The following is a 21,381-nucleotide window of genomic DNA, read 5'->3' as shown; positions in this document are numbered from 1 at the left end:
GATCCAGATCTCTTACTGACACACTCACCCTGCTTTCTTGATCCCTCTCCTGTATTTTAATATCCTTGAAAATGTCAGAACAGTTTTAAAGAAAATTGGAAATCTGATTAATTTGATTAATGAAACATGACTACAGCAAAATGATGATGATACAGGGTATTTCATCCTTTCATTATTCATCCAGCTTAATACAATTATTTTTGCAGGCAGAGGAGCATAAAAATTTTGCCACTACTTTTCAGCTTTTATAAAAACTTCTAATTTTTTCATAAATAGATTAACATAATGCTAATCAGTATATTGATTTCATAAAATTATTATTGTGATGTCATGACAATTTAAAATCTATATGGAACATGGAAAAATTGTCTATAACATACAGAAACATGTACCATACAAAATTTGCTTATTTTATGATGTTATTGAAAAGATTATGTATTAGCTGCTCTTGAAAATTCATTAATTTCTGATTTTTACACCTGAAAAAAACACACACTTAGCAATACAAACTTAGTTTGGCAGTGTTGTGTTGTCTTTCTCATATTCTCAGTTTCTCATATTCATGTAAACCTGCTGCTGCCCAAAGGATGGAGATCATTTGAGATGTTGGACTCTTTCGAGTGAGTTGTAGGAAGGGTTGAAGGCAGCAGGTGCCCAGGAACTCCAAATAGGAGGGGAAGTAAATAGCATTCCCTAAAAGAGAAGTCAATAAATAGAGGGGGTGATGGTTTTTACTAAATGACTGTGTGCTTCTGGGTGCTCTGGGCCATTTTACACTCCTCCCACACTGTTACCAAGGCACTGGTTGCCACCCATCAGCTCTCAGGAGCCACATTCCTCATCATCTCTAATGCCAAAACTGACCATTGCAATTGGGTAGAAATCCAATTGTAAATCACACAGCCTGGCTCTGCCAAACCTTCCTCACCCGCAGCTTGGAATGTAGATAAGACACTCCACAGCTAACTGCATCCTGCAATAGACACACTGTATCTCATGGAAATGGTACATCAGCAAACCCAGGAATCACACCTAGTGCCAAAAAACCATAAAAGGGCAATAAAGAATCTATTCTCTTCCATGGAAATATGAATTAGCAAAGGGTTGCATCATTTAGAAAGAAGGGGTAAGATTCTGAAGGAACACAGAAAGATTGCAGATGTCTCCATCTGAAATAATTGCAGTGGGCAATTGTTCATAGCTGCTGAGACAACATGATGACAATAGAGAGGAGCAGATATCTTCACATGAACCTCTCCCTGAAATCATCTGTTCATCACCACTGACTACAGTGAAGCATGATCCCATCTGAACTAGTCTTATAACCTCAGAATCTGTTTAGGCTTTTGCAGGCTAAAAATGGTAGTGCTGGATGAGAATTAGTTTTCAGTAATATGGGTAAATGTTTAAGGGAAAATGAGTAATCAAATTATGTGCTATCTGGTCCTCATTTTCTCATTTGCTAAATTGACTCAGATTAATAGGAAATCGAATGGCAGGAAAAAATATAAGTGAGAGATCTCAGAAATGAGACAAGACCTGGTATTTTCTAGATGCATGAGCAGAGAGAGAAGCTTTAAAGCAAATAACATAAGTATAGCCATTTCTCAGATATAAGGGGAGATAATTTCACATTAGTGAAATGATGGGATGTAAAGATGACCTTCATGTAGAGGTGGCTCTCCCCTTCTTGTGAAGTTATTTTCAGGTGGTTTCCCACTTGTCCACAACCCCCAGCTTTCGTATAAAACTTTACCTTGAAAATGTAGACAGTTATCTACTAAGCTGAGGATACATTATTGTTTTTAAAAGAGCAATTACAGTCTATAAATTTAATAAGCAAACTTTCTATTCTACTGTGCAATAAAATAAATAAAAATATCGAGCAATTTTAGACCTGGAATTGCCTCCTGTGGGACATGGCTTGATATGTGTTTTTACAGGCTTTCAATATTTTTTACTATTAATTCAAATTGCTAAATAACAAAAAACCCCACAAAGAAATGGAGAGGCAAACCCTCCTGCAGTGCAAATTTACTGACAGCCAGAGACCAAATGCCAATTGACACCCACTGCAAGTCTTCAACTAAAGATCACTTCACCTATGAAAACTTTAGCAACTTATTCTGAAAATTCATTGGGAAAAGTTCTCAGGAAACCTATCCTTAACCATGGCCACAGGGCTGTTCCACCCCCTTGAAAGTGAGGCTCAAGATTGCCAAGACAAAAAAAAAGATTAAGCTCTACTGAGGGTTGGGGGAGGGAGGGAGAAAAAGACTGGGGAAAAGAGAGAGAAGAAAAAGAAAAAGAAAAAGAAAAAGAAAAAGAAAAAGAAAAAGAAAAAGAAAAAGAAAAAGAAAAAGAAAAAGAAATTGCAAAAAGCTCTGAAAATAAAGTTGAATATTTGTAGATTATTTTGATAAGTACCAGATCATTCAAAGCTCCCTTTATTTTTTAAATAAAGGAATTTATTAACATATCCTGAACACAGGTGAAGGAGAGGATGAAAAGAAAGAGGGCATGTCTTTCTTTGACATCAAAATGTATGAAAATGTTTAGTATATGTAAATATATTTTTCCTATATCAACATTTTTTATCTCCTAAGGCAATTCAGATGTTGTTTGAAAATACTTCAGCCATCACTCTGAGCTGCATGCTGATAAACAGCAGATTACACCCTGATCTATGCCCAGAGCAAGGCAACATGATGGTGTAGACTATGCCTCCTGTTTTGACAAAAAAGTCTTGATGCCATTATCCATGGAGGAGAATCCATATTCTTCCAGGAAATCCACACATGGAATTACAATCATCTTCCAGTCCAGAGCAAGGTAGAAATAAATAAGGGTCATTGGGAACTACCATGTGCAATTACTGCTGGCCACTGCAATCTGAATGTTTGCACTTTGGGGGAAGACTCAAGCAAGAATCTTTTGTCTCCCACAAGAACTCTTCACAAACAGTCATGCTTATCCAGGGAATTTACTGTGGAACAGACCCTATTGTCTATAGTTATCTACCCGCCTCTGGAATTCTTGCTGCAAAGCCTTTAAGCACTGCATTAATGTTCTGGATTTCATTTATATTCCTAAAGTTCACAAAGTGTTAATAAGTTTTCTTCACTTGATCTTGCAGTGCCTTAAAAGCTCAGATCTTCAGCTATCAGCTTTCAAATCAAGCTCCCAATGCCCTCACCACTGACCAGTGAAGTGATGACTTGGGAGGCAGCCCTGGTGCTGCCACAGCTTCAGCAGCTTTGCCTGAGGGGTTGCTCTGGGGTCTCTGTCAGGAACAGATGAATATGGGGGAAACAGTGGTTAGGCACAGGTTAACCCAAGATATCCCATACCTGGGAGTAGTTTGGAGTGGAAACATGAAGAGTATTCCCACTGAGTAATGAACAGGTATTTCTGCTGTGGTTTTGAACCTGCTGCATGCTTGACTTCAGCTCCTACAAACACACTAATCCAGACCTACGTCCCTCACCCAGCTTCCATCACGGCTGTCAAGAGCAAGAATTGGTCACCACCTACAAACAATGGTAGCTGTCTGGGGCATGATCCATTTATTATTTACACTCTGTTAAAACCTTGATCTAGAAAGGTCCTGCTTGCTTGGTGAGTTTCCATAGTGTCCTTCACTGAGGTATCCAAGGACTCCACCAACATTACTTTCCCTTGGGAAGCAAGGGAGTGACATTTCTGCATGCAATAGTCCAGGCACCAAGGTGCACAGACTAAAGACAGAAGCATCCATTTACTCACAGTGCTAGATTTCTTTGACTAGATTTCAAAATTTTGAGTATTACATTGGATATAATAGTTCAAGGCAAAGATACAACTGCTTGTAGAAAATGCTGGTCTAAACTTGAGACCACAGTGCCTCATTGCAAACAATTCAGACAACAACCAGTGATGAGGAATTCATTTATAAGTGAAATAATCAACCCTGAACCACCAAGATCATGACAGAGATGCCCAAGGCAGCATTCACCATCAGGACACAGGTTTAGGTGCCCAAGCCCTGTATTGGTGACCTGTCATCCCAGACTAGACCATATCTAGACCCTGACTCCCTGCACCTGATCCCGGTTCTGAGATCCAGTCCCCTTTGCATTATTAAAATTGTGGGACTAAATGGGGCATGTGTGCCACATCCCACTAGCTCATGCTGTCATGGGTGATGTTGAGGGTTGCAGAGAGCAGGGAAGTCCTGAGGAGGCAGAAAGGATGTTGGAAGGGCAGACAGAGGAGGCAGAGCTCTCTGTCCTGGCACCAAGGTGCTGAACACAGACAAAGCAAGGAGAGGGCAGAACAGCCATGGGTAGGAGGCAAGAGAGACACTGTCAGTCCAGGAGAGGGTATCATTCACATGCTTGCAGTGCACTGTGGGACACAGGGCCCTCTCCCAGCTCTTTCCCCAGCCTTGTGAATTCATGGAAGCCCACCTGGAGAAGGCAGTATTGGCTGGGACCAAATTGCTTGCTGAGTAATGGGAAGCTTCTTTTCAATGGCTTACTGCAGCTCGCCTATCTCCTCACCTGGGGTGCTGGCTTGCAGCCAAGTGTTGGGGAGGGGAAAAAAATTGCTATGGAAGAGATGTTGAACATGAGGGAATCCTGCATCCTAGAAAAGGCAATGGTTTTCCTTCACCCCAGCTCCTACCTCCTGTTCCATGTATGCCTATTTTTTTCCACTCTCCCCATGTCTGCTTTCTGGCCCCTCTGTATTTTATTTGGGAATTGCTGAAGCTATACTGCCTGTGTACAGCTCAGGCAGATTTCAGGAACAGGGGAGGCTGTGTGTCTCCTTTCTGTCCAGCACCAAGGCAGGTGAAGTTGTGCAACCATATCTGCAGCAATACTCCTCCTCTGCTCAGGGCTGGAGTTTACCTCCAGGGATGGAATAACAATCCAATTAATGCAATTGCTGCCAAGGCACATCTGCAGAGGTGAAAAATGTTTTTGTTGCATTCAATGTTCATGCCAATTAGAGATGACAAAGTAATGTGGAGAGGGAATTCATATGATGGATACACTGCCGGACTTCACATTGTTCCAAAAACACCTGTTCCTGGAATTTTGACATTTTACAACATTGAAAAGTCTCCTTCTAAGAAAGGCCTGAACCCAAAGTTGAACAGACAAGTACACAGCACAAGAAGTTTCACCACAAGCCTTTCCAATGTGGCAAAGCTACAACCCACTGAAAATCATTGGAAAGGAACCTGGTCAGGACAGCTGTCATTCCTCCCCTTCAGTTTCCTCCAAGTCCTCTACTGCTTCTGAAAGACTCAAATGATTTATATCTACAATTCATTTTTTTCAGAAGCCACTTTCCCTCATCCCTACCCACTGTAACTTGCACTGAATCCAGCTGGTTTGTATCACTCTCCTCCTAGCTGAGCCAATGGGCACAAAATTCCTGATCCCTTCCTCTGCAGAGTCACCTCAGAGCAGAGGTAAGCCCCACACTCATGGGAGCTGGCAGTCTCTGAATAGAATTGGAATTCCTGTGGCAGTATCCATGAAAATCACCCGTCCTGACAACTTCTCACAGAGAGCATGGGTGCATGTAATGACACCTCATCCTTATACATGTTTGTAAATTTATATGCATGTAATAAGAAAGGGTTAAATCCTTTAGCAAGTTTAATATTGTTTAGTCCCCACCAAAGCCTGCCACTGCAGCTGATGTGTACAGGGCCTTGCCCACAAGCAGGTCTTCTACAGGAAGCCCACCCAACTCTTTCTTTCTCTTTGCTGCCACAGGCAGCTTTTCAGACAGCCACAAGAGCTCCTTCTTTTGGAAGACTCATCATGGCCATGCTGGGCTCTGCTTTGTTATCTCACTGCTCCAAAGAGTCTGCCTAAATGCACTTGGCAGTCATGCTGGTTTTGGCATGTCCTTGAAACCCTGACACTGCTGTGTCCGTCTCTTCTCCCAGTGTTCATCCCTCGTAACATACTGGACAGGGGAGAGACCCTCACGTTGAGCACAGGGGCTGAGGGAACACCAGAGCGCTTGCAGGGTGGTCCCTGCCCCCTTGAGGAAGGACCTCAGAAATAGCAGAGGGAGAGGAGAAAGCAGACAGCTTCTTTTTACTCCTTTTATGGCATCACCAGCAGGTCAAATCCCTTTCTCAGTGGTTCTCTTCACTACTCCAGTGGGCTGCACTCAAACAGCAGGTCTGGGTGTCCCTGGCTGCTGGTGTGTCACTGCCTGAGCAAACACACCTGGCCCTTCAGCTTCTCTCTGGGGTTCCTGCTTGCTTTCTTATTTCAGGGAAAAAAAGTGAGTGCCTTGATGAAAAATCTCCCTCTCGCTGCTGTTTTCTATGCTATGGTCCCTTTTCTTTGTGCTCAGATAAAACTTTGTGACTTCTTATTTCCTCCAGGGGAGGAAAATGCAGCTATAGACTGCTTGCAGGAAAACTGTTCTTGCCCTGCCTGTAAGAGCTGCCTGTGCGCAACACTCCAGGTTTCGCAAGCACAGAAACATTCCTTGGCAGAAGGTTTTGTTCACCAAGTACTTAATCCTCTGTTCATTTGGGGTTACCCCAGGTTCCACCCCTCTCTTCAGGACTGCCGGAAGCCCCCCACAGGGCTCCCCATTAGGGCTGCCAGGCAGTGGAGGGAGCAGAGGGAAGCTGCTGATGGAAACCGCTGCTCTGAAGCTGCCCAGCCTTCCAGAGCCCAGTGTCAGTGACAGCCAGGACAGGTCACTGCAGACCTGCTCAGCTCTGCCAAGGAGCAGTGGCTGTGCTGCCACCAGGCCAGAGCTCACCGACACCAGCACACCCAGGGGCTTGGTCTCCTTTTCTCCCGTTGCTTCCAGGGAGCAGGAGCACAAAGCATGTTTTTGTCATCCCAGTTCCTAAGGACAAGACCCTTGGGCAACCAGGGGAAATCCCCACTATCACTTTAGTGGATGCACTGGATTTGTACTACAGGTAAAAGCCTTCTTTGCTGCCAGTAATGCTTTATGCCAGCTACCCACATGTCTTTAAATCCCTCTGAAAACCCTCCTTGATCCCAGAACATGACTTTCCAACTGTACCACCACCTGCAGTGACTGCAGCAGTTCACAGTTCCTAGGCTGCATGCCAAAAAATAACTCATATCTAGGTTTCCCTCAGAATGTGCAGTTTTTCAGTAATTTTATGCAGCTGGAATATGGATTTCTTCCCTTTCTTGAAAATTTATGGACATTTCTCAGGAAAATCTTTCACAAAAATAGGCCTAACCATGAAGACACGAACCCTGTTAACCTCCCATACAAATGCCCTAGAGGTCAGCCTCTGTTTCCCTCACCTTTACCTATTTGTCCAAGTAGGAGTGCACTCAGTCTTTGGAGGGCTTTGAACACTACAAATGGTATCTGCACACTTCACTTGAGTAACACCTGCTTTGAGGAACTTCATCAGTGCTTCAGTCATTTTGTCCCTTTTTCACCCATAGTCAGGTATAGAAGAGCAAAGCCCATGAGCTTCTTGAAATTCAGGTCCAACCAGCTTGGCCACAGTGGCTTCACCGGTGAGGCTGATGTCTTTTTTATTTTAACTGTATCCCTACATGAGATGCAGTTACAAAAATTAAAAAACAAACAAAAAAGAAATTTCAAAAAAAATACCACCACAATCTTCTCTCCAAACTGGGTCAAGTCTCTGTGGAAAAACACTCCATTAACAGCATGAGTCTCTTCTGTGGCCACATCTGCACAATTTTATCACTTAATTAGACCTTGGCTCTGGCCAGTGAGGGATCTATTAGCTAAAAGTACCTCAGACAAAAGGGAGCCTTTGTGCATAAATTAATGCAAATCAAGCCTGGGCTCTTCCCTCCCGTGATGCTGGGAGCTGTAATGTTCTGTGCTGCTGCAAGAAATGAACACTGCTGTAGCCTGGGGACAACAAGCCAGTGAGAGGGGAGACAAGGGCAAGGCAGAATACAAGATCCAGGACTTCAGCTTTAAAGCCCAGATGAGAAAGAAATACTCAGAAAACAGCCAGCTTTGTGGATTGGTATTGAAACCACACCAACCATGGTGTGTCCACTTGAGCATCACCCGGAGGTAACAATTCAAAAGCTAGTCAGTGAAAATGCCTTCTTAGACAGGTTAGGAAATGAACCTGCCTTGACAAACTAATCAGGGATGGCTCAAATCTCCTTATCAGAACAGCCAAGTTCAGCTCCAAGACCCCAACAAGCCCCCAGTGAAATACACTCCACCTCTGCAGAGGAGAGCAGTGTTGATGAGTCTCAGCTGCTGCGAGGGCTCTGGCTGCTACTGGTGCATTGATCTGATGTCCCTGCTCCACCACATCAGGTTTTCACTGCTGCTACAGCAGGGGGACACAGACTGGAAAGGTCTTCTGGTCTCACAAAGCTGTTGCAAAAAAGTGAACATATACCAAAGCACACAGTGGGAGTCCTGTTCCCTAAATCATTCCCTTAAGTAGGTAGTCCATGCCTGGCAGTAGCAGAGAAGCTCAAGTGGGATTGGTTTTTTAGGTCTGGGTTTTTTTGAGAGAGTTTACTCAAGCAAACCACTGTTTCTACTCTCCTTTCCCCTGGTTGACCCACAAATGTCCTTTAACCTCCCCATCCCTCCATTAAAAAAGAGCTAGTGCCAGTCTGAGGGGGCGTTCCCTAACCACAGCCCAAGCCAGATCTGTGCCAGCGCTCAGGCAGGCTCACTTGGGCTCACCCAGCTCCATGAACAATGCTGTAGCTGGAGGAAAGAGCCAAGTAGCCCAGAAAATTGGCTCCATGGTATTCCTTTTATGTCAGTGCTAGGCAGGATTTATTTCTTTGTTTTCTTCAGTGCTGCTTGGGGGATATTTACCCTTTGCTAGGCTCACATTGCTGGTCAGGAAAAGGACTCCCCAGGCAGCAGGAATTTGATGTCCCAAGTTTCTTATCGGCAGCTCTAGTCCAGCTTGTATTAATAAAGGTTGAAGATTATTTAGGACTTCCATTCTGCTGGCCAGTTGCAGAGGGGCTGGGAAATTCAGGATGGGCTTACACTCACAGTAAAACATAACACATGCAATAATATGTGATTTAACAGATATTTTCATATATTTAATCTAATAAACACAGCATATGCTGTAATGTATATGTGGCCCTGGCTACTTACACTCTCCTTTAACAGTTTGTGTAAACAGATCCCAGCTGTTCCACTGCTTTTGCTCGTTTCTCGATGTTTTCCCAATTTTATCCTGGAAATACAGAGAAAATAAACACTTTGCAATGGTGTTTCTGGCAGCAGCCTTCACCCATTTACTGGTGTGAAGCTCCTGCAGTCTCCTGTCACTTGGCATTTCACACTCCCCTCTCTGAGGCACCGGCGGAGCCTCGGGTGCCTGGGAACACCCAAGTGATGCAGAGGCAAGCAGATGAGCAAGGCCCCAGGGAAAGCTGATCCCAGCAAGCCTACAGGCAAGTGTGACATGATCCTGCATGGCTGAGGGGGAGAATTGGCATCCCCCTCCCACCCCATGCCTTCCCTCTCACCTGTAGCAGGCAATACCTCAGGCTGCAGCGTCCCTGTGGTGCACCCATGAGAGCTGCACTGCTCCCCATCAGGCTGTGCCCACTTGGGTGCCCACCAGCCCCAGGACAAGCTACGTGCCCAGAGAGTCTCCAGAGCAGAGGGCAGCTCCTGGGGGCTCTGCCACAGCTCAGCAGCTGAAGGTCAGGATGGGCTCCTGGCTTGCAGAATTAGTTGTTTGATCAGAGCAAACTGGTCTGGAAAGATGCTCAGGAGGTCTTCTAGTGCATTCCTACTCCAAAGCAATCACTGCACACTAGGCACCACTGATGCGATTCTGCTCAAACTTTCCCAAAAATCCTGCAGTGATAATCTTGCAGCCTCCCTAGGCTTAATTATTGTTATTAAGGATACTCCTTGGCCAACCTTAGCCTGCTGCAGTACTCATCCATTAGTCTTTTTTTTCAGACAGAGTCCAGACCATTCCCTTCCACTGTACAGCAGTATTCTGCACTGTTGCAGGCTCTTATGCCGTCCTCTCCCACAGCAGCTGTGAGCTGTTTGCAGTGCCTGGGGACTTGTTAAGCTCCCTGCAGACCCCAGGTGACTGCATTCCTACTCTGATATGGTTTCTAAGTCCTTGGAGCAATGCCTACCTCCCCAACCTACTCCCTGCATCCCCCCCTTGAACAGGAGTCCCTGCACAGCCACCAGCCTCCCCCCTTGGCTCCTTCCAGCTGCCACCCAGCCTGGCTCTACATGGCATGGAGGGAGCCCAGTGAGAGAGAAGACAGACAAACCTGGGGTAGACTTTCTCCCCTGAGCTCCCTGCATTGCCCTTCCCACATGCTCCCAGGGCAGCAGTGCCTGCAGACCCCTGACTGAAGGGCTACTCCCAAGAACCCCTCTCTCCTGTCCTCCCACAGCCCAGTCACACAGTCCCAGCTCTCATGCTCGTTATGCACAGATCAGGTTTTCCAGACTACTGATGGTTTTTGTTGCTTTTTCTTGGACTCTATCCAGCCAGGCCATATCCTGCTGGAAGTTCAGTGCCCTCAGTGGAGCAGAGCAGCCCCACTGGGAGCTCACACTTGCTGAGAAGAAAACTCACTCCATTTGTCTCCTAGGCTGTAATTTGGTTCACATTTCTGAGCATGGAGACCACCTGACACCGCTGACTCACGCATTGCCATTGATCCTTTATGACCCCAGACCCTTCTCTGCAGACTGATGTCATTGCAGGTGTTTTAATTCATGCAGGTGCTTATTTCTGCAGAAGGTGGGAGCTCACCCTTGTCCCTAGAACAGAATTGCATCCTATTTTTCTCAAACTATTTCTCTAATTTGACAAGACCATTTGTCAAGCTCAAGCTGTGTCTTCCAAAGTACTTGCAGCCCGTTCCAGCTTGCCGTGGCCTGCAAAGTTAATAAGCTTGTTATTTATTTTAGAGTCCACCATTAATAATGGCCTGGCCTGGCCTTTCCCTGCTCATGAATTTCTTCCCAGAGGCCACCCTGCTCATTCTTCATGAAACTTTTCTGTGGAAATTGGATTTGGTCAGGCAAGAGAGAGGAGGAAACAATGCTAAACTCAGATTATTACTCATTTCCCATCTGAGGGGGAAAAAAGATAACACATAATGCATGTCATCTGCTTCATTTAGCAGTGAGAGCCATAGCAAGTCACAAATGTGTGTCCCTGTGCTGTGGGTGCGTCACACAGCCACCAAATCAAGATCACCTGCCATGTGCCAGAGCGTCCCAGAGAGGAGCTGAGGGATGGAAGAGGATGGTGCATGCAGTGCCTGGGAAAAAGATAATCAATGAGCCTGGGGGGATCACCAAAGCAGGACACTGCTGGAGGCAGGGGTCAGCAGGCAAAAGCCATGGAACCATAAACAGGGCTCTAAAATGGGAAAAGCTCTCTGGCTGCACCTTTGCTTGGCCAGCTGAGGATGTAACTTAGGACCAGTCTGTCTGTTTCTCCTATAACTCAAAAGAGCTGCCCAACTCTCCCAGGGCCTCAGCAATCACTGCCAGCTTTCCTGTCCTGCTGCTGCACAGAGCAGTGGCTGTCCCCACCCTGACAGCCACCACCTGACAGATGACACAGGGGCAGACAGCAGCAGCAGCCACAGGGGCTGTATTACCCAGTGGTGCTGCAGTAGAAATTCTCTCATTCCCAAAGCCAGGAGCTACCCAGTGACTGCTCTTTCCGTGGGCTCAAGATGAACTGTTCATGTGCAAACCTTCTGCTGGCTCTGCTCCTGTGTGCTCAGGAAAATGGAGCCCAGCAGCACAGCCCTGTCCCTGCTGTGCCCATGGAGGCTCCAAAGGGGCTGCTCCTCCTTGGCTGCACCAAGGGATTTGCAATAACAGTAAAGAACCTCTCTCCTTTTCCATGATCTACCTTCTGCCCTTGTACTTTCAATATCCTGTCTCACAATTCATTTGTGCTTGAGGTATTTTTCTTATGAGGTGCTCTGGGATTTTTTCTTCCCCTCTGTTTGCAATCAGCAAACGGGGCCTTGGAGTATAACAGCTACAAGAATATCTGAAATTCAGGTTTTAGACTGGAGGGATGTTATTAAAGAAGAATTTTGAAACTTTGAAGACAAGAGTAATGGGGATTTAACTATTCAAATATCCAAAGCTCCCAGACAACACAGAAAATACCAGAAGGAAATGCAAAGGAAGAGCTCAAAAGGATAAATCTGTGTGGTTTAGCAAAGAGAAGGGATGAGATAATGTCTGGAAATTGATTAAAGTAGAGAAGTGACTCTGTAAACTGTGAGGAAGAGCATAAATCAGGCAAAAAATGTGTTCAGAATTAACTCAGAGGACAAGTCCAGAGAAGAATGTTGCTGTCACAGTTATGGCAGTAACACTGCCATATATCTAGTTTTACACCAGTTCAGTCCCAAACAACATCTCAGCAGACATGGCTTTTCCACAGAACCTGAGCACCCTGCTCAAAGGAGGGACAACTTAAAAGAAAGGTGAAGATTCTGAAGGTCATATCTAGGTTTTGAAGATTATTATCCCCACCAAAAAAAAATATTTGTCAAATTTGTTTATTTTCAGTCTTCAAAGTGAGCAAGAGCTGGCAGCAGTATATCATGCTAGGATAGATAGGGCTTGGCTTGGAATGAAATACCAACAAAACTTTGCCAGTGATAAAGTTCCCAGGGCTCAGCACCTGGAAGAAATTTCTTGGTAGATTTCATACACAAAGAGAAGCACTTAATTCTCAGTTAATTTTAATTCACTTTTGCACATCTTCCCCCCAAACCCCCTCCCCAGTCCTCTCTTCAGATCTTCAGAAAAACTCTCCTGGTAATCTCTCCAGGCTGGCTGTGGGACGCCATCAGAGCTGCAGGATGCCCACCTCTCTCTGTATGTCAGGGCTGAGACCATGCTGCATGTCTCTGTTGCCAGGTCCTCAGGAGTGCTCCTGGCTCTCTGCTCCCCTTGCTCACTGAAAAACCACAGATACAGATCCTGCACAGGGTCCTTCTCCATTCCTCCCACCCAAAGGCAGCCTCCTGAAGGAAACCCATGGGTTTTTAGCCTGACTGACAGCAGGAGCAGCCTGAAGGTTGTGGTGCTGGAAGTACAGGACCAGGAAACACAAGTAATTAACTTTTACTTGGGAAAGGGTAAGAGAAAATTATCAGTGTTATGCCATAATGTAAAGGAGGCTGCAGGAGACAGTGAGTGCTAATATTGCAGCCAGATGGAAAAAATAGAAGTAACACATCTGGTGGTAGATTGCATGTGAAAAAATGGCAGACAAAAAGCACTTTGAGGAACAAATGGCAAAGGGAATAAATACTATTAATGTTTCTTCGCATCAAAGATTCAAGACCTTGTCAGAAAATCTGTAGGGCCAGCCTAATATTATAAAACATCACAGCAGATATGGCCATTTTAAAATTATTTATTTGCTCAGTGCTCCTAGTGGAAGAAACTTTGTGTTCAAATTACTCCAGCCATTCTCAGGGGTTATGGTTCTTAAGAATGATTAGGTAGAAATCGAAATTACTTCAGAAGAGAGATTATAAAAGTCACAGAGTGAATAGCAATGAATGACTAAGACTGATAATAAGTACTCAGGAGATCTATGTCTCTAAACTGGAAGAGCTAAGATCACAGCAGTGATGGATGTGTCATTTAAAATTACTGGAAAGTTAAACAGCGGCAAACATGAGGTCAATTTTAAAACTTTGCTCCAAAGGTGATGGGAGTAATTATAGAAACACAATGACCCCCGTGGCAGGGAGGAATGATGAGGAGGACTCCATCTTATCAGAAGGCTAATTAATTACTTTATTATACTATATTATTCTATACTATATTACATTACATCTAAACTAAATCTGCCAAACACTCAACTCTGCACATAACTGCACAGAATCCTGTGACTGTCAGCTGACAGTCCCGACACACAGTCGGCCCTGGTAGGCCAAGGAAACAAAACACCATCACTTTGGGTAAACAATCTCCATATTGCATTCTACTTTTGCACAAACACAGGCACAGCAAATGAGATAAGAATTGTGTTTTCTTTCTCTGATGTTCAGAGAACGTGAAACCCAGAAATATTCCTGGGAAGAACTGTGCCTTGCTTTTCTCTATGAAGAGAAATGTGGTGACAAGTAACTACATGCCTCTTATTCCAGCTTAGATACTAGAGCGGGATCAGCCAGCCTGTGCTGCATCTGTGTGCTGTGGCAGGTCTTTGTTAGGAAACTGCAGGGGTGGCTTCTGTGAGAAGATGCCAGTGGCTGCACCCACGTCAGCCAGAGCCAATGCCAGCCTGCCCCAGGACACAGTCACCAAAGCTGAGCCCATCAGCTATGCTGGTGGCACCTCTCTAAAACATATTTAAGGAAGGGTAAAAATCCTGCACAGCAGCTGGAGAGAGGAGTAAGAATATGTGAGAGGAACAGCCCTGCTGACACGGAGGTCAGGGCAGAGGAGGGGCAGGAGATGCTCCAGACACTGGAGCTGAGATTCCACTGCAGCCCTTGATGCAACCCATGGTGAAGCAGCTGTGCACCTGCAACCCATGGAGGACCAAAGGGAGCAGAGACCTTTTGAGGCACTGCATCTGCTTTTAAACTGACATGACAGCCACAGGAGTTCAGTGTCAGTCAGCTTCAAAGGCTGACTGATGCCCTTGGCAGCACTGAAGAATTCTTGATACAAGGTCTTTTATCAAAGAACTATCTTTAGTTTATAGATGTGGGAAGAGTTTAACTGGTTTTATCTCCAATGACATTACAAAGGCCATTGCAAGAATGTTTTCAGCCCACACACAATGTAAAATGTCTGTTTCCCACCACCATCTAAGAATGTTTATGCTCTAGAGAAGGTCAGCTAAGAACACAGCTCCTGGAGAGCCCCATCATCTTATAAATGGGCAGTAAATGACAAAGTACCTTCTGCCCTAGGAAAAGGGGGATTCACCTAACTGCACTTAGCTATCTACAATGTAAATGTGTACATGCAATGTCAATAAGGCTCCTGCAAGCTCTTCATTCTCTTTAATCTTGATGTTTTGGGTGTGTGATCACCTTTTACTGTTCTGCTGATTTCTGATACTTTTGAGTGCCTGCACTGTTTTTAAATATTTTGTCTTCGTTGTAACTCTGTTCTTTTTTGTCATAGGGTGGAGGACTTAAGTTGTCCAAAAAAAACCAAAATAAAGATATTTCCTTTTGGTTTATATGCTTGCAAAATTGCAGAGCTGATCTTCACTCTGCACTGGCCATCATGTCTTCAGTTGCTGAGTCTAACACTATCTTGGCCTTCCAATAGCTTGATCAAAAGAAGAATGGACATGTCACATATGAACCCTACCTCTAGCTGCCATAGCTTACCAGTAGAGAAGTTGCCAGACTCGCTGAGTTCAAACTCCAGCTTTCCAAAGTTACATAATTAAAAACCTACCCATCCTAGGCTTGCAGGCTGGTACTTTTCCTGCCTGATTAGCAAACTGCAGGTTAACTGAAAAAGAAGCAGTGGGTGAAGAGCAAGAGCTTTCCCAGATGATAAACTGTTAATTAGCAGGGATGTTAGAGGCATCACTGGATGCTCAGGGAAGTTCAGTGTATCAGCAGATCTACCCAAAAGTACTCATTGTCCCTGCACTCCAGCAGGACAAATTCAGCAGCTGATACTGATCCCATCATTTTTATTTCAGTCCATTCCTTCCTCCTAGTGCTGGGAAAGTTTTCTGTAGGGAAAGGGGTGAGAGAGGAGAGGAGGGAAAGTTCTTTGACCCACGAAGATTCCTCACTCTGGAAGAGTTAAAAATTAATGAGAGAAAGGGGAGGAAATATAAAGCTGAATTAGTTCCTTGTTTGTTTTCTTGCTCCCCACCGTGAAGTTATAGAAATGCAGCCAGTGTTCACTTTCTCCCACAGGCAGTTAATTACTTGTGTGAATAGTTTTCACGGCTTCCTGCTGCAATATCCCAGAACCAGCGACCCAGTGTCACTGTCTCTGCCGCCTCCTCCCCACACAGCCAAAAGGAATAACAAAAAATCAGCTTAGCAGGGTCTTCTTGCAACCAGGATCTCCCTTCTGCCACCTGCAGTGGCAGGACAGCTCAGACTGTTAGAGAGGAAACAGGAGAAGACGTGTGAAAGCAGAAGACAGAGAAAACAAGCCCTGTCAATAAGTGGGACTCAAACAGAGAAGGATTCAGCTCTGTGAATATAACTACAAACTGTAAAACATCTCTATTTTTTTTTTTATCAGTCATCTTGGAGTTTCCTTCTCCACCTAGTTTCTCTTTAAGATTCATGTACAGTTGTAGGTACCTCTGACAATGCTCAACCCTAACTTTCCATATATCCTAAAAGCCTTATCATGTAGCCAACATGGTTAATGGAGAGGGCTGATAATGTCACTTATTCACAGCTCTCCTCTGGACACAGAACCTGGCAGCAGCCCATTGCTCTTGCTTGTGCTTGCAGCCAACTCTTATGAAGAAATCCAGTCAACAACTCCAGCTTAGAAAATTCTATGCCACCAGGAGTGGCAAAATATCCATGAGCTACCCATTCTCCTGAGCAGGACCCTGATCACACAGCCCTTCATTTGTGTTTCTTTTCTTTCTGACAAGTTCCTGCTGCCCATGAGATACAATAACACAATAGGACATCTCTCTCTTCGTTGGCTCCTGTTGGGTGCTGTCAGTACCTGAGGTCCTTTACAATTCCACCCAAGGGGCAACCTCAGAGCAACATTCCCCCTTCACCTGCACTAAGTTGGCTCTTGCAGAAGCAGGCCGTTCCATTGGTAATTGAAGCTGGAATAACTTTCCTTCCTTTGCATCCTCAAGTTTTCAGAGCCCTGCAAGTCCCCCAGCAAGGGCAGCCCAGGAGGCCTCCGCAGAGAGGGCAGGCAGGCAGCAGGAGCAGTACATAGCAACAAGGAGCGCTCCCCGGGAGCTTTGCCGACACTCCCCACTCTCCAGGCCAATAAATTCCCCTGTGCCAGCCCTTCCATGTAGCGAGGCAGGGAGCTGAGCTGGTTCCCTGCGATGCAGCTGCTCATCCCAGCCATCCTCTGCCTGCTGGGCTCCTGCTGCCCCCGGGGCACCGAGGCACGGCAGTATGGGTCTGTCCTCACGGTGCCAAATGGAGGTCCCTGGGGCTCCTGGGGACGCAAGCAATTCTGCCCCAGAGGCTACGCAAAGGGATTTGCACTGAAGGTAAGCTTTGACTTCTTCTCCAGCGTGGAGAGCAAAACCTGCTGTGAGACAATGCTATTTTGTTCCAATCGCAGCAGGGCTGGCCACGGCACTCTGCCTCATCACAGCAGCTTGTGCTGTACCTGCAGCGTGCAGCCTTCTCAGCAAGAAATTTATAGTGCAGAGAATCTCTCCAGGCTCCTGCCAGTAGGTGATCCCTTAGCAGAGGGGTCTCGTGGGTAAGAAAATTCCTGAGGCTGGTACAGCAGAGCATGTTCCCAGGAGCAAGTCCCACCTGCCAGCGCTCCAGCTCTGGGTATCACAGCACGTGGTGGGAGGGTGGGCATGGCCTGGGACAGCAGCCACCAAGCATTCCTGTTTCCAGAGCGCCTGCTCCGCTGCTTGGAGAAAAACAGAGGTGGGCAATGGCAAAATGGTCTTCCTGAGAAATATCACAGGGCTGCCTCACAGCCCTGCTCAGCTGCACTGATGTTCTTGCTCTGTCCCCAAAGCCTCCTGCCATCCCTCATCACCTCTTTTGAAAGGGTGACCTCTCCCTTTTTCTTCCCTCTTCCAAGGTGCAGCCCTTCCAGGGATTTTGGCTGTTTGGTGATGACACGGCTCTGAACGGCATCCGCCTGCACTGCACGGACGGCACGGTCATCGAGTCCTCTGTGGGGGGGTGAGCGGCCTTCGTTTCCTCATCCTCCTCCCGGGCAGCAGCTCCTGGGGGGAAGCTTTCCTGAAGGGAAGCCAGTGCAATGGTTTCTCTGTAGGCAGCCACACCGCCTGTGAGGGTGGCTCAAAATCCCTCCTGAGGAGGTGGGTGAGTTCCCCTTGGCCACAAAGGGTGAAGGTTTCAGGGTAAAGGTCTGTTCCCAGGGAAAGGAACAGTGCTTTGGAAAATGAAGGAAAGATCAGAAATTACAGATCTTAAAGCTATGCTTTCCCCTTTTCCTCAAATGCTTACTTTGGAAAGCACATTGAGTAACAGGGACATAGCAAGCGCCTGAAATTGCCAGGGGGTTCTGCAGGAGCAGGGCAGACTGGAGCAGGTGGTGGCTGGGCATCCAGGGATGATGGGGAAGGAGAGTGAAGCAGGTGCTCCTAGAAACCTGCCACCCCCATGTACGCCCCTTGCCCCAGGACTGCCAGGACCACGAGCAGGTTGTAATGCTGACTGCAGCACTGCAGAGGCCGGACAGGCCTTGATAAGTTGTTTTATCCTCTGGCAGGTGGGGGAACTGGACGGAGGCCCAGCTCTGCTCCAGCAACAAGCTGGTGTCGTTCTCGCTGCGCGTGGAACGGTGGCAGTACCTGCGGGACAACACAGCTGTCAACAACGTGAGGTTCGCCTGCTCCAATGGCACCGACCTGCAAGGCTGGGGGCTTTCTGGGGGTCACTTCGGCCCATGGAGCGGCAACTGCACCTCTGGGGCCATCTGTGGGCTCCAAACAAAGGTGGAGAAACCCCAGGGAAAATGGGATGACACAGCTCTCAATGACATGAGAGTGTTCTGCTGTGAGTAAGCCTGGCTCCCCACCCTACGCCAGCATCTACAAAGCTGCACAGCATTAAACCTTGAATCTGTCCTTGCACCAAGAGGAGTGTACTTTTTTTAATGTCTTATTATGTCAAGGGTAGCCAGGTCCCATGGCTACAGCACTTCATAAGAAGGGTCTTTGTAATTATTGTGATTAAGCTTCTTAACAAATTTATAACCCACAAAATTCCTGTGAGGGAGCACGGGGGATTCCCACACCTGTTGGTAAGGCAGGAGGTGGGACTATAAGGGCTGAACATTGAAGTAGAAGAGGGATCATCTGCCCTGGCAGAAACTGTGGTTTCAAGGGAGGGGAAGGGGAACTCTTAATCCTATTTCCATTATAATGCTTAGGATATTCAGGGATCACTGTCAGACATCCATCCGTCCATCCATCCATCCATCCATCCATCCATCCATCCATCCATCCATCCATCCATCCACAAATGAGTTCAAATATACCATGCAGCCTGTGGTCCCAGCTCCACGCCTCTCCTTCCAGTCTTCTCAGCACATCTCCAGGTGCCCTGTGCAGAAGAGGCATTCCAAGGCATTCAAAGGCTGCAGTACATCACATGTATTGCAGTCAGAAATGTACCACTGCACAGGTATTTTTCCTGAACCCACCACCATCTCCTTCAGCATCCAAACCTCCTGCTCAGCTCTTCTCTGGAGTTCATATTTTGTGTTGCTGCCTGGGGCTGTAGGCAATGCCTTGAGGGTGAGGACATAACAAGTATGGGGCAGGGATTAGCCACAAATCCAGGTCTCACAGGGCATTGTGCAGGAACAGGTTGGTTGGAGAGCAGCTTTCTGGTGCACATGTGCAGGCAGGACTCAAGAAGGAAAGGAACAAACAGTGAGGATTAGGAGAGTTCCAGAGAGAATTGCAAATATTTCAGCAAACACTTTCTTCAGTCCCAGGAGTGCAAAGAGGACACAGAAATCTGAGAAAGACATAAAGGGGAAGGAGAATATCCTCAGCTCTGTAAAGGTCATTATGTTGCCCATAATCATGTATTTGAAATTTGTTTGCTGCAGTATTCTCTCTGATAAGAAAGTCTTGCTTAGGAAGACTGTGAATGCTGCTCAGTACCACCTGTGAGCCGAGGCTTAATCCCTGCTGGGATCCCAGATGTTCCAGAGGTTTCTGAAGCATTAACTGTACCATCATCTGCCCTTAGGCATCCAAAGGGACTACTTGCCACTTGGCATGCAGCCAGGAAAAGCCTTACAAAAGGTACATTTACAAGTATATTTAACCCTTTCTGCCAAGTTTTTGAAAACAGGTGTTTGAAAGTCCAAGCAGTTATATTTTTATTGCCAGTTTGGTCAGTTTCCACATGCTTTTCTTATTCCACACCTAACTGGTAAGCCCCACAGAGCCACCTGTTATATCAGGAGAGTACCAGATTTAAAATCAAAAGAGAAACACTGAATACGTGATCTGACAACAAGGTCGCACATCCTTATGGGTGATTTCCAATTTTAAGAGATAAAGGCACTCTGGAGACAGCTCAATTTTTGTTACAGGAATCTCTCTGTACAATTGGATATGAAAGGTAAATGCATAACTCAGCTTTTTTTCTGGAAAAAAGGTTCCCCTATGGCACTTTGAAATACACTGAAACAAAAAGGTGGAATTCTTGTCATTAATGTCTCAAGGGTTTTTATGTTATATTTGTGCTGTAATATCACTTTCATATTACTCATTATTCATTCACTTAAGCAAGTTGCTGTACACAGCACTTTACATGGCATTAAACATGAAAGAGTTTCTGTCAACAGGGAGGTTCCTGCACGAAAACCACTCTTTAAAGTCATTTCATGGTCTTCCCACTCAGGTCTTAGCCCTCCCCATCATAACAAAAACATTTGATTGGGCTGAATCCAAATGCCCTGGCAGATCCTCTTGAGTAATAAATATCTCATTTTCCAGGCAGAGAATATCTAACAGTGAAATGCTGGAAGAGATATCCCTGCCCATTACTCCTTCAAATTCATTATTTGACTAATATCAGATTTTCTGCTGTGTGTGTCACTAGTCTGCAGCAGTGAACCTCAGGGCTTGTCACAGCCCACCACAAAGTGTGGCAAGGCTCATGTCAAGCGCTCATTTCCTGTGCACTCACACCAGCATGTGACCACTTTTCTCTCAGGAACACGTGAATGGAATTCCAGATGGAAATCCAAGGCTCTTCCATAATCATCTTGCTTCTTGTGCAATTACTCACCCTGATGCACCAGCAAGAGCTGGTTGGGATGTTTAATCCCTCACTACATACATGTTTTGCCTTTAGGCATCTGTGGTGAAAAACAGCCAGCAGCACCCACTTTACCCCAGGCACCGGGAGAACACGCATAGTGCTCAAAATTGCGTGTAAAGACATTCACAGCCACCCTTCTTCAAAAGACACAGGTGATGTGCAGCAGCAGCTGTTAATGAAGTAACACCAGTTACTCACATATGGACGGGTTTGAGCATCTGGGGGGTGAGGCATACTAATAAAATAACTCCCAGGGCTCACCTTGTACACATTTTGTTGGATAAGGGGAGGGATGGTGGGCTTGTTCTACCCAAAATAACAGCTTTCCTCCTCAGAAAGTCCTAGTTACTTGTCCAATATGGACTTCAGC

General features: G+C 45.9%; 1 protein-coding gene across 1 annotated transcript; it reads left to right on the top strand.

The window, feature by feature from the left end:
- Window positions 1–17,050: 17,050 nt before the first annotated feature.
- Window positions 17,051–18,730, top strand: LOC115909266 (vitelline membrane outer layer protein 1-like). Its single transcript, XM_030958442.1, has 3 exons — window positions 17,051–17,221; window positions 17,779–17,882; window positions 18,436–18,730. The coding sequence occupies exons 1-3, from the start codon at window positions 17,051–17,053 to the stop codon at window positions 18,728–18,730; spliced, it is 570 nt and encodes a 189-aa protein (XP_030814302.1).
- Window positions 18,731–21,381: the final 2,651 nt, after the last annotated feature.

Source organism: Camarhynchus parvulus, chromosome 1 (genome assembly GCF_901933205.1).
Source record: "Camarhynchus parvulus chromosome 1, STF_HiC, whole genome shotgun sequence".
Classification (NCBI taxonomy): domain Eukaryota; kingdom Metazoa; phylum Chordata; class Aves; order Passeriformes; family Thraupidae; genus Camarhynchus; species Camarhynchus parvulus.
The sequence above is the reverse complement of the archived record's forward strand: the minus strand, read 5'-3'. Positions and strand labels throughout refer to the sequence as shown.

Coding starts and splice junctions, on each gene's coding strand:
- LOC115909266 (XM_030958442.1), top strand. CDS start 17,051: ATGCAGCTGCTCATCCCAGCCATCCTCTGCCTGCTGGGCTCCTGCTGC. Junction 17,222..17,778: donor CAAAGGGATTTGCACTGAAG/GTAAGCTTTGAC, acceptor CCCTCTTCCAAG/GTGCAGCCCTTCCAGGGATT. Junction 17,883..18,435: donor ATCGAGTCCTCTGTGGGGGG/GTGAGCGGCCTT, acceptor ATCCTCTGGCAG/GTGGGGGAACTGGACGGAGG.